Below are 12,355 nucleotides of genomic sequence, written 5' to 3' on the forward strand. Positions count from 1 at the left end.
TTCTTTTAATTGTGATGTTAGAGTGTCAATTTTAAATCTTTCCTGCTTTCTCTTGTGGGCATTTAGTGCTATAAATTTCCCTCTACACACTGCTTTAAATGTGTCCCAGAGATTCTGGTATGTTGTATCTTTGTTCTCATTGGTTTCAAAGAACATCTTTATTTCTGCCTTCATTTCATTATGTACCCAGTAGTCATTCAGGAGCAGGTTGTTCAGTTTCCATGTAGTTGAGCGGTTTTGAGTGAGTTTCTTAGTCCTGAGTTCTAGTTTGATTGCACTGTGGTCTGAGAGACAGTTTGTTATAATTTCTGTTCTTGTACATTTGCTGAGGAGTGCTTTACTTCCAAGTATGTGGTCAATTTTGGAATAAGTGCGATGTGGTGCTGAGAAGAATGTATATTCTGTTGATTTGGGGTGGAGAGTTCTATAGATGTCTATTAGGTCCGCTTGGTGCAGAGATGAGTTCAATTCCTGGATATCCTTGTGAACTTTCTGTCTCGTTGATCTGTCTAATGTTGACAGTGGAGTGTTGAAGTCTCCCATTATTATTGTATGGGAGTCTAAGTCTCTTTGTAAGTCTCTAAGGACTTGCTTTATGAATCTGGGTGCTCCTGTATTGGGTGCATATATATTTAGGAGAGTTAGCTCTTCCTGTTGAATTGATCCCTTTACATTTTGTAATGTCCTTCTTTGTCTCTTTTGATCTTTGATGGTTTAAAGTCTGTTTTATCAGAGACTAGGATTGCAACCCCTGCTTTTTTTTGTTCTCCATTTGCTTGGTAGATCTTCCTCCATCCCTTTATTCTGAGCCTATGTATGTCTCTGCATGTGAGATGGGTCTCCTGAATACAGCAGACTGATGGGTCTTGACTCTTTATCCAGTTTGCCAGTCTGTGTCTTTTAATTGGAGCATTTAGTCCATTTACATTTAAGGTTAATATTGTTATGTGTGAACTTGATCCTGCCATTATGATATTAACTGGTTATTTTGCTCGTTAGTTGATGCAGTTTCTTCCTAGCCTTGATGGTCTTTACATTTTGGCATGTTTTTGCAATGGCTGGTACCGGTTGTTCCTTTCCATGTTTAGGGCTTCCTTCAGGGTCTCTTGTAAGGCAGGCCTGGTGGTGACAAAATCTCTAAGCATTTGCTTATCTGTAAAGGATTTTATTTCTCCTTCACTTATGAAACTTAGTTTGGCTGGATATGAAATTCTGGGTTTAAAATTCTTTTCTTTAAGAACGTTGAATATTGGCCCCCACTCTCTTCTGGCTTGTAGAGTTTCTGCCGAGAGATCTGCTGTTAGTCTGATGGGCTTCCCTTTGTGGGTAACCCGACCTTTCTCTCTGGCTGCCCTTAAGATTTCTTCCTTCATTTCAACTTTGGTGAATCTGGCAATTATGTGTCTTGGAGTTGCTCTTCTGGAGGAGTATCTTTGTGGTGTTCTCTGTATTTCCTGAATTTGAATGTTGGCCTGCCCTACTAGGTTGGGGAAGTTCTCCTGGATGATATCCTGAAGAGTGTTTTTCAACTTGGTTCCATTTTCCCCCTCACTTTCAGGCACCCCAATCAGACGTAGATTTGGTCTTTTTACATAATCCCATACTTCTTGTAGGCTTTGTTCATTTCTTTTTCTTCTTTTTTCTTTTGGTTTCTCTTCTCGCTTCATTTCATTCATTTGATCCTCAATCGCTGATACTCTTTCTTCCAGTTGATCAAGTCAGTTACTGAAGCTTGTGCATTTGTCACGTATTTCTCATGTCATGGTTTTCATCTCTGTCATTTCGTTTATGACCTTCTCTGCATTAATTAGTCTAGCTGTCAATTCTTCCACTCTTTCTTCAAGATTTTTAGTTTCTTTGCGCTGGGTACGTAATTCCTCCTTTAGCTCTGAGAAGTTTGATGGACTGAAGCCTTCTTCTCTCATCTCGTCAAAGTCATTCTCTGACCAGCTTCAATCCGTTGCTGGCGATGGGCTGCGCTCCTTTGCAGGGGGAGATGCGCTCTTATTTTTTGAATTTCCAGCTTTTCTGCCCTGCTTTTTCCCCATCTTTGTGGTTTTATCTGTCTCTGGTCTTTGATGATGGTGACGTACTGATGGGGATTTGGTATAGGTGTCCTTCCTGTTTGATAGTTTTCCTTCTGACAGTCAGGACCCTCAGCTATAGGTCTGTTGGAGATTGCTTGAGGTCCACTCCAGACCCTGTTTGCCTGGGTATCAGCAGCAGAGGTTGCAGAAGATAGAATATTGCTGAACAGCGAGTGTACCTGTCTGATTCTTACTTTGGAAGCTTCCTCTCAGGGGTGTACTCCACCCTGTGAGGTGTGGGGTGTCAGACTGCCCCTAGTGGGGGATGTCTCCTAGTTAGGCTACTCAGTGGTCAGTGACCCACTTGAGCAGGCAGTCTGTCCGTTCTCAGATCTCAACCTCCGTGTTGGGAGATCCACTGCTCTCTTCAAAGCTGTCAGACAGAGTCGTTCGCGTCTGCTCAGGCCTCTGCTGTTTCCCCTGTTGTTTTTTAGCTGAGCCCTGCCCCCAGAGGTGGAGTCTATAGAGACAGGCAGGTTTCCTTGAGCTGCTGTGAGCTCCACCCAGTTCGAGCTTCCCAGAGGCTTTGTTTACCTACTTAAGCCTCAGCAATGGCGGGCGCCCCTCCCCCAGCCTCGCTGCTGCCTTGCGGTTAGATTGCCGCAGACTGTTGTGTTAACAATGAGGGAGGCTCCGTGGGTGTGGGACCCTCCTGGACAGGTGAGGGATATATTCTTCTGGTGTGCCCGTTGCTTAAAGCGCGGTATTGGGGTGGGAGTTACCCGATTTTCCAGGTGTTGTGTGTCTCAGTTCCCCTGGCTAGGAAAAGGGATTCCCTTCCCCCTTGCGCTTCCCAGGTGAGGCGATGCCTCGCCCTGCTTCAGCTCTCGCCTGTCAGGCTGCAGCAGCTGACCAGCACCGATTGTCCGGCACTCCCTAGTGAGATGTCCCCAGTACCTCAGTTGAAAATGCAGAAATCACCGGTCTTCTGTGTCGCTCGCGCTGGGAGTTGGAGACTGGAGCTGTTCCTATTCGGCCATCTTGCTCCGCCCCTTTCGGAACTCTTTACTCACACCCTGCTGTCAGGCTATGTAGGAGGTGGCATCACTCTGATTTCCCTAATTATCTTCCCATGACCTGCTTATCCTTCTCCAGCACCCCAGCCCTCACTGAACCAAGAGACACTGGAAATGGCTTCTTCTTATAATAGATTTTTCCTTGTTACAAAAATGTTTATTCATTATAGAAAATTTGGAAAATACAGATAAATTTAAAGAAGAAAAAAGCCTTATTATCCCATCACTCACTGATAACTAATATTAACCTTTCTTCTATTTTTTCCATGAATATATAACTGCTTCTAAACATCATTTGAATAATGCTGACTATACTGTTTTATAACCTGCATTTTTCAATTGGCTGCATGCCATGAATATCTCCCTGTGTCATTGTGCAGTCTTCTGCATCATCGTTTTTGTGGGTAGCAAAGCATATGCCATCCTATAGATATCCAAAAATGTTTCCAACCTTGTGATTGAGCATTAGGGTAGCTTCCAATTTGGCACTACTGTAAATAATATTGCAATGGCAATCTTTTTGAACAAGTAATTCCTGATTCCCCCCCTCCAACCACCACATGCACACATTTTGTATTAATTCCTGAGCAACCCACCATTGATAGTCCAAAGGTAAGAGTTTTTTGAGGTCTGTATTACACCTTACCAAAACCTCCCCAGAAAGGGCTCTCAGGATGTCAGACCCTCAGATACATAGTTTCTTAACATCTCTATCCTGCTTTTATTGTTTAAAATCATCTGGCCTGCTTGGTGGGCTTGAGCTGCTTAGGTGACCACTAGGGAAGAGGGTCTGGATTCTCAGTGAAGAGAAAAGGATTGGGGTGGATGAGGGGCTTCCAGATGGATGAGATTGGGGCTTATGGAATGCTGGTCCTCTCTCCTATCACAGGGATCAGCACCCTGCGATGCCACCATAATCTCTGGGAGAGGGAGACAAAACATACAGGCAACAGCTTCATGTTTCGCCTAAGTGGGCAGTTCGGCTGAGAAGGGCAGCATTTCTTTCTTGAATTGCCTGCTATGGCTTTTGCTCTTTTTCCTTTTTCTTATTGATTTGGATTACATGTCAAACCCTCTGTTGCCTGTGGCATAAATATTTTTGCAAGTTATCTATTGATTCTTTAGATTTTTGTAATGGTGGTTTTTAACATGTAGACATTTAAAATTTGCATGTAGTCAGATACCTTCAAATCTACCAGTCTTTTCCTTTGTGGCTTCTGCCTTCTCTGTTGTGCATAAAAAGACTTTCCCCATCCCCAGATGGTGTAAACATTAATCTATATTTTCTTCAAGTTGTATTCATTTTCAGTCTTTAAAATGTAGTTTGTTTCCCATCCAATTCTGACCTCGTGTGAGTGGGAGACATATGCACAGGTGTTCCCTCAGGAACCTGGAGGTGCCAGTGCTAACTCCCAGCTAGTTGACCAGTGCTAGCTGACCAGTGCTAACTCCCAGCCAGTTGACCAGTGCTAACTCCCAGCCCAGTGGACTCAGGACAACTTCCGAGAGCTCTGTCTTTGCCTTTCCATAGCTCTGGGGGAAATCCCAGATGCCCTTCAGTTATTTAATTGGCGTTTTTTTAAAAAAAGAATCTCATTGGTTTTGTTGGTCTGGTTGGATCAACAGAGAATTTTCAATTAAAAGAAACCCTCCCAAATAAGCGGGGTTAATTCATGCCTGACAGATGGACAATGGCATTTCCACAGGGCAAGTGCTTTCCATGCAGGCGGGGACCTTTTGTTTGTTTACTGCTACATCCCCAGGACCTAGAACAATGCCTTGCACATAGTGGGGACTCAGCTGGCTCTCAGGTATTCATTGTCTAAAATGTAAAGAGGTAATAACATGGGAAAAAACTTCATGTCAGGTTTTTAAAAAGTAACATAAGGGCCAGGCATGGTGGGTCATGCCTGTAATCCCAGCACTTCAGGAGGCCGAGGTGGGTGGATCACCTGAGGTCAGGAGTTCGAGATCAATCTGACCAACTTGGCAAAACCCCATCTCTACTAAAAATACAAAAATTAGCTGGGAGTGGTGGTGAGTGCCTGTAATCCCAGCTACTCAGGAGGCTGAGGCAGGAAAATCGCTTAAACCCGGGAGGCAGAGGTTGCAGTGAGCGGAGATTATGTGACTGCACTCTCCAAAAAAAAAAAATAATAATAATAAAGCAACATAAGATACTGAATAAACAATATCCATAATTCACTTATTCATTCAATGAGTATTTCTTGAACTGCACTGCACATGTGGAAAAGACAGGGTTGATGTAAAGATTAAACAAGTTAGCATATTGTATTAGGCTGCTAGAGCTGCCATAACAAAAATACCACAAACTTAGCGGCTTAAACAACAGAATTTTATTTCCTCATGATTCTGGAGGCTGGAAATCCAAGGTCAAGGTGATGGTAGAGTTGGTGTCTGTCTTGCAGATGACTGCCTTCTCTCTGCAATAAAGTTCTCGCAATAAACTTTCTTGCAATAAAGTTCAGGCCTTTATTCCTGATGTCACTCTTCTTATAAGGACACTAGTCCTATTGGATTAGTGCCCCACCCTTATGACCTCATTTATCCTTACTTACCTTAAAGACCCTGTCTCTAAATACAGTCACATTGAAGGTTAGAGCTTCCACATATGAATTGGGATGTGGGGGACACAATTCGGTCCATAACACATACGTAAAGTGCTTAGAAATAATGTCTGCCTCATACTAGGCCCTATGTAAATGTTGGATATTATTATTGTTGTTAGAAAATATACAAAACTGTATTAGTTATTATTGCATTCTCATTGGGGGATGAAATTACAAGTGATTTTGTCTTATACTTTTCTATATTTTCCAAAATTTCTATGTTGAACAATTGTACTAATCTGAGGGGGGAAAACACGACTATTCAGTAAAAGACATGGTTGAATATTGTTTGCAGCTCTCCAACCATTATATCATGTGTTAAAAGCCATTGTTCCAGAAGGGGTAGCTATCCTTAGTGGATTCTTTGTTGGGTTTCAAGTTTTTGGTTCAGGTCTCTGAATTTGTGGTTGTTAGAATACAGAGAAGCAAAGACCTGGCTCAGCTCACCCAGCCCCATCAGCCAGAGCTTCCACTAGGAGATGCAGTAATGGGGACGGAGGATGCATCATGCTGTGTGCCAGCCCCATAGCCACACCCTCTGGAGGGCAGGAAAGACCTTCAGCAGTGGGATGGTGAGTGGATCAGTTTGAGTTCTTGGCTCCAAACTGACTAAACAAAGTCTGGACTGACTATTTTAATCAGAAAAAGAGTACATTAAAGAATATGTTCACTTCTAAAAGGCTCAACTTTGGGGGCAGTTCAAGAAACAGGCTCAAATTTCAGTTTCTGAAATGACTCCCAGAATCATCTACCATCCATGGCTTCTGTTACCACCCTTGTGCCAGCAAGGTAGATGCCATGTGCATGACTTTCTCTCACTCATTTCTGGCTTTTATATCAAAGGCTCATGAGAGTGTTTCATTGGTACCGTCTGAGTCACTTATCCACTCCTAGCTGCAAAGGAAGCTGGAAAAGTGAGTTTTCTGGATTCTACCAGAGACACTTGCAACTTGGGAAACTATCAAAATGTAGGACAGAATGAATGAAAAATGAATAAATGGAAGTCAGGAACCCAGAACTGCTGTGTGACCTTAGACAGTTGTTCGCCTTTCCTGACATCAGTCTTCTGCTCTGTCAAATGGGATAATATCCTCTGCATTCTTTGGGCCAGACCCCGTGCCAGGGCTGCAAATAGATGATTAGGCTCCTATCTGCCAGCCCTCTCAGAGATGCTGGTCTGGGAGGAGATGTGTGTGAACATGGCTGGCCACTATGGTGGCTGGATTTGCTGTCTAAGGACTAAGAGGGATATCCAAGGGCTCCTCAGCCTGGCCTGGGCATTTCTGGGCCCTGGGTTCCATGGATGCCACACCCATGCAATCTAGGGCCTGAGTCACAGTGTCTACCCATGCCTGCAGATGGTTCACAGATGGAGACTCACAGAGAAGGAAGAAGACCTTGGGAACTCAGGACAGGAAAGAACAAGTCCCATTACTCAGTGGAAGCAATACGCCTAGAGAGGAGAGAGACCTGGCCATGATCCCACAACCAGGCTAGGGCCTTTCTGTCCCCATCCCTCAGGGGAAACCAAGCCATGCTCAGAGGAAAACAGAAAAATACTTGGCTAAGCTAGAATCAGTCACAGCTCCAGTACTGGTTTTTGAATTAAAATATTCACAAGTAGCAGAGACATCTGTAGGGAGAGTAACAGGATGCGACATCCTGCTGGAGGCCAAGCTAAATGTGTCCCATGACATCACTCTGAAGAGGAGGCTGCCAGAGCCGCATAGTGCCTGGAGTGCTCCTGCAGCTGAGTGCCGCAGAGGCCTGAGGCTTGCAGCCTGGCTCCTGGCCCCCTTCTCTGTGAAGAAATGCTCTGTTGGCCCCCTGGCCTATGGGGAAATTACCTGACCACCTCCCTAGGCCAATTTGGTCTGGGGAGATATGTTCTTTCTGCCCAGCCTTCTGGTTCCCCTGGGTCTCCTCCTCCGTACCAGCAGATCTCCAGTTACTCTGCTGCCAGTGGGAGTGCAGGGGTGGGGGGATTCTGAAAGCCATGTTACTTGCTGGGAGGAGTCCTGCCACACAGCCTCTGTCACACCCTCTTGGAGGAGCCCTGCCAAGCTTGAGATCCCAGCAAAGTCCCTGCCAGGCTATGGCTGAGTTCAAGCTGGAGCAGCTCTCCCAGGAGTCCAGATCCTGTGATGGAGAAGGTATAAGATCCTATTGTAAAGATTGGAAGTGACTCAGAGGCACATATCTGCACACTTGCACCACTACAAGGTACATACAGGCCTGGGCACATACATGCCATGTACTCGTACTACAGATACAGGCCCCCACACACTCACACCCAGCTGTTGAGCTGTGAGCAAACATGCACTCATGGCTGATGGTCTCTAGTGGGCCTGAAGAGATCTCGTGCTCTTCCACTCTCTGCTTCCTGACTTCTGCTCTCTGGTTTTCTATCCTCTTCTTCCTGGGCTGTGGCTTAGCCAGTTCCTGGCCTGGGAGGGCTGCATATAGAGAAGGCCGGGCTGCCTGAGCGCTGTCCTCGGTGCTGGAGTCCTGGTGGGCTCTGCATGCTTGAGGAAAACAAGCAAGGGCATTGGGAGGAGGTGATCTTGCATGGAGGTGTAGATGTTCATGGGGTGCCCACCAGGATGTCTACCCTTATTATTTCAGAAAATGTGCAACTGGGCTTCCTCCTTTAAATAGCAGACACTGAAACAGGTGTCCAAGCCCTCAGCCCAGCAGTGTGGCCATCTGTGGCTGTGTGTGGCTATATGGCCATTCATTGTGACTATGAGGGGCTTCTTGAGACCTCATGTGCCACATACAGTTGTGTATGAAGACCATGATCGTCTGTTTCCTTAGGAGACACCTGTGATTCCATGTGACTGCCTGTGACCATGTTACTACTGGTGAACACATATGGCAGCCTGTGACCACACTGAGTCTCCTGTGACCTTGTGTAGCCTCAGACCTGAACTCGTGCGTCCCCAGATGATCTGGGCACTATCTGGTCTAGCTGCCCGATTTGTCAGAGCCTAGATGAACCCTTGCCACTCCCTCTCCTCACTGGTTTGCAGAGGTTGCACCCGGAGGCTCCCCATGTCTGCAAACTCGGGTTCTAGGGGGCGTTGGTGTCAACGGGCACCGGCCCACAGGAGTGTGCACCTCCTAGGACAGGTAACCGCGACCCAGCTGCCATTCGAGCCTGCCCAGCCATAAAACCTAGGCTGCGAGTCGCGCGGGGGCAGGGTCGCTCGTTGATGGGGTGGGTGGCGGCGGGGTGGGCTCAATGTCACGCTCTAGCGCTCGTCGCCCGTGCTCCACCTTCCAGCCGGTTTCCCCAGAACGCCAGGTATTGACGTTGGGGCCGGAGAGGGCTGGTTCGCTCTGCGGCCGGGCCCCTCCCCCGCCCGGGAGCTCGGCGGTTCCGACACCGCGGTCAGCGCGGGGCAAGCCCCAGACCCGGCCCGGTTGCTGGGCAGGGAGTAAGGCTCGGGTGCGAGCGTGCGCCGCGCCCTCCCCCTTCAGCCGTCTCCGCAGCGGCGCGGGGAGGCGGGAGCTGCGGAGCCGGAGGGCGGGGGCTAAAAATACCCGGCAGCGGCGGCGGCGGCGCGGCTACTGCTGGGGCTGCTGGGCTGCGGGGCTGCGGGGCTGCGGGCCGGGGAGGCCGGGCCGGGCCCCGCTGACCGCCATGCTGACCTTCTTCCTCGTGTCGGGGGGCTCCCTCTGGCTGTTCGTAGGTAAGTGCCCGTCCTGTCCGCGTCCCGGACTCCCATCTCCCGCAGGCTATGAGGTCTTCGCCTGAGGTGGGGGTGTTACATCTCCGCGGCCGCCAAGTCCCCATCCCCGGCTGCTGAGCTGTCCCGTCAAGGTCCCCAGGGCCGCCTAGGTACACCCTCCACCCCCAGTTCTCGCGGGCTCCGGGTCGGGTTTGGGGAGCGCCTGGGTCTGCGGAGGGAGATAGGGGGCTTGCTCACTGCGACCCACTACAAACCCCCGCCAAGTTCTTGCGTCCCCCTTCCCTGATGGCAAGGACCATCCGCGGATCAGATTAGGCCCTGAGCCAAGGCCAGGGACAGACATTGCGTCCTTGTCCATCTCCTGGGACCAGGAACCGAGGGTATTGGTCCCCGAGGTCCCACAGCAGGTCAGCTGTGTAACCCGGACTGACCTGGGCTTCCTGATCCCAGCGAGGGGCTTCCTCACGACCCTTCCCTGCCCGTCCTTCAGCCAGAGTACAAGATTTCTGTAAAGTAGGATTCACCTGACTCCTCTGCTCTGCCCAGGGCTGCTGTGTCTCCACTGTTTCCAGACCCCTCCCCTCCACCTCACAGGAGTCAGCCTCATCACTGCACTTCTTAGGGGGCTAAGAGGAGCCCTGCTGGATCCCGCCTCCGCACTTACCTCCCCCAAACCCCCATACACCCACACCTGGAATCTCACCACAGGCCCTTTTATCTGCCAGTTCTACTACCCGCACCGGCTACTTCCCTTCTCTGAGCCTGGGGTCCTCCAGAATATAATACCACTAAAGGATCTCCACCTCCACCCCCACCTCCATGTGCAGATTCAGCCAGATAATTTATGTGCAGTGCTTGATCCTTAAATTGGCCTTAAACCTGTCCTAGGCCACAGCAAATGCTCTATGAATGTTAGTGTTTATTATGATCTCACATTCAAACAGCACCATCAGAAGTGGTAATAAAGCTCTTTATGAGCCAAGTAAGGGGAGGAAGTTGACCCTTTTGAAATCCTTACCTGAGACTTTGTACGTGTTATTTAATATTCACGGAAAATCCTAGGAGGTTGGTGGCACCATCCCTCTTTTTACCGAGTTCAGAGGTCAATTGACTTGCCTAATGTCACATGGATATCTGGCAGACTGGGATTCCATTCGAGATTTTAATTGATCAACCAATGCTAAGTGCTTGGCTGGCTCAGGCCTGAACCTGGAGGGTTGGTGGGCCAGGTAATCACTTCCTCCACCCCTACCATTGCCTTGAGTTAGGCCACAGGGACACTTCCTCTGAGCTGAGGGAGTGAGTGAAGCCTCCCTAATCCCCTCACCTCCCTAAGCTCCTTCTGTCTGCCAGTGTCTGTGACCGGCTGTGCAGGGGCACTCTGGTCCTGAGGCACATCCAGCAGGCAAGGACAGGGCTAGAGCTGGGGTTGGAGGTAAAGGGCAAGGATAATTAAAATAATGGTGATGGTGGTTATGACAGCCACCATTTAATGCCTGCGTGATAGATGGTCTCAGAACCTCTCCCCACTGCCAGGACCCCTTTGCCCTACTGTCAGGAAGCCCCCACTCAGCCATGGGTCCAAGGTCAGCTCTCTGAAGACTTGGTCTTCTGTGGCTGCAGGGAGGTGTCTAGGAGCTGCAGGACCACTTGTGACCGGGGTCATCAGCAGCCTGTGAGAAAAAGTCCCTCACTGTGTGGGGTCCTTGTCTGTGGGCAGGGTTAGCTGGCACTGACCCAAAGTGGAGTCCTGTTTCCTTGTGGAGCATTTCCTAAAGTGGTCAGCTGCCTCCTCTAATAGGAAACTGGGGGCTGCCTTGCTGAGAGACTATACAGGCCTCAGAACCGTGAAGCAGGAGTGATTCTTGGGGCAGGTAGTGGCTGCTTCCACAGAGGCCAAGCTTCTCAATGCAAAAAGCAAGAGGCTGAGGCTGGTCTATGGTGCTCATTGGATAAAATACCCCAGACAAACGCTGGGGCATTTTAAGTTATGTGTCCATCCTCCTTGAGACTTCACCTGGCCCCCAGCCTTTCTCTGGGGGCAGAAGAGACTCCTGAGTTAAGAGCCGTAGTTCTGTGAGCACACCTGAGAACATGCTCCGCCTTGTCATCTCCAGGGTCCCATGGTCCCATGGCAGCTGCCAGATCCCTTCCACTCAGCCAGTAACAGGAGGCAATGTCTCTCTTTAGTAGAGTTATGTGCTTTCTGCCACCTAACCTGGTCCCTAGGGAGATGAGGTAGGGCCAGGCAAGGGCTTCCCTCAAGGGCCCTCAGGGAGAGATGACATAAAGTTGGGGATGGGGGTGTGGCATGTACCAGGAGGAGGAGCTGATTGTCTGGGGGAGATAGCCATCTGTTCTGGGCTGTGTCTGTCCTGTTGCCTGCTAGAGAGGCCAGCAGAGTCCTGAGCCAGTCCAGATCTCACCTGTGTGCTGAATACTAAACAAGGAGACAAGTAAAATAAGTCCAGTATGAGTCAGATGCTAGGTCTGGTTTGGGGAAGCATGCCCTCAGTGCCATAAACACCTAGAGGACAATGGGAGCAGTGGATTGGAGCTTCTGCCTGCCTATACAGCACCTTCGTGCAAAGTAGAAAGAAGTCCCACTCTTGGTGGATAACTTTATAAAAGGGCACACCTTCCTCTAGGCTAAGGCAGTCCCATGCTGCAGGATCCAATCTGTTCCATCATATACCCAACCATCAGTGACCTCTGAGTGGGCTTCTGCAGTATTCAGGGGAATTTGTTAGAGATAGGGAGGCCAATTTCCTAGTGGAGGAAGCCAAACCAGCAGAGTTTGTGGAAAAACTGCAATGAGGGATGAGTCTTCAGGGTCTTGTGTCTGAGCAATGTGGGTTGTGGGAGAGGATTCTGGAGAAGGTTTTATTTGGGTGACAGAAGAGCCCTCCATTTAGCTGCTGAGTCAA

The 12,355-nt window shown here is 48.8% G+C and overlaps 1 protein-coding gene across 7 annotated transcripts in view; it reads left to right on the plus strand.

The window, feature by feature from the left end:
• Window positions 1-8,885: 8,885 nt before the first annotated feature.
• The window catches only part of ACSL6 (acyl-CoA synthetase long chain family member 6), a 62,847-nt gene continuing 59,377 nt past the window's right edge, over window positions 8,886-12,355 (plus strand). For 3 of the 7 annotated variants that reach the window (XM_030927886.1, XM_010360013.2, XM_010360015.2), the window contains exon 1: window positions 9,278-9,428. In XM_030927886.1, the coding sequence (XP_030783746.1) occupies window positions 9,380-9,428 (49 nt within the window). In that variant the 5' untranslated portion in view covers window positions 9,278-9,379. The other 4 variants (XM_010360016.2, XM_010360019.2, XM_010360017.2 and 1 more) reach the window with 4 other exon arrangements.

The sequence above is a fragment of the Rhinopithecus roxellana genome, chromosome 3 (genome assembly GCF_007565055.1).
Source record: "Rhinopithecus roxellana isolate Shanxi Qingling chromosome 3, ASM756505v1, whole genome shotgun sequence".
NCBI classification, from domain to species: Eukaryota; Metazoa; Chordata; class Mammalia; order Primates; family Cercopithecidae; genus Rhinopithecus; species Rhinopithecus roxellana.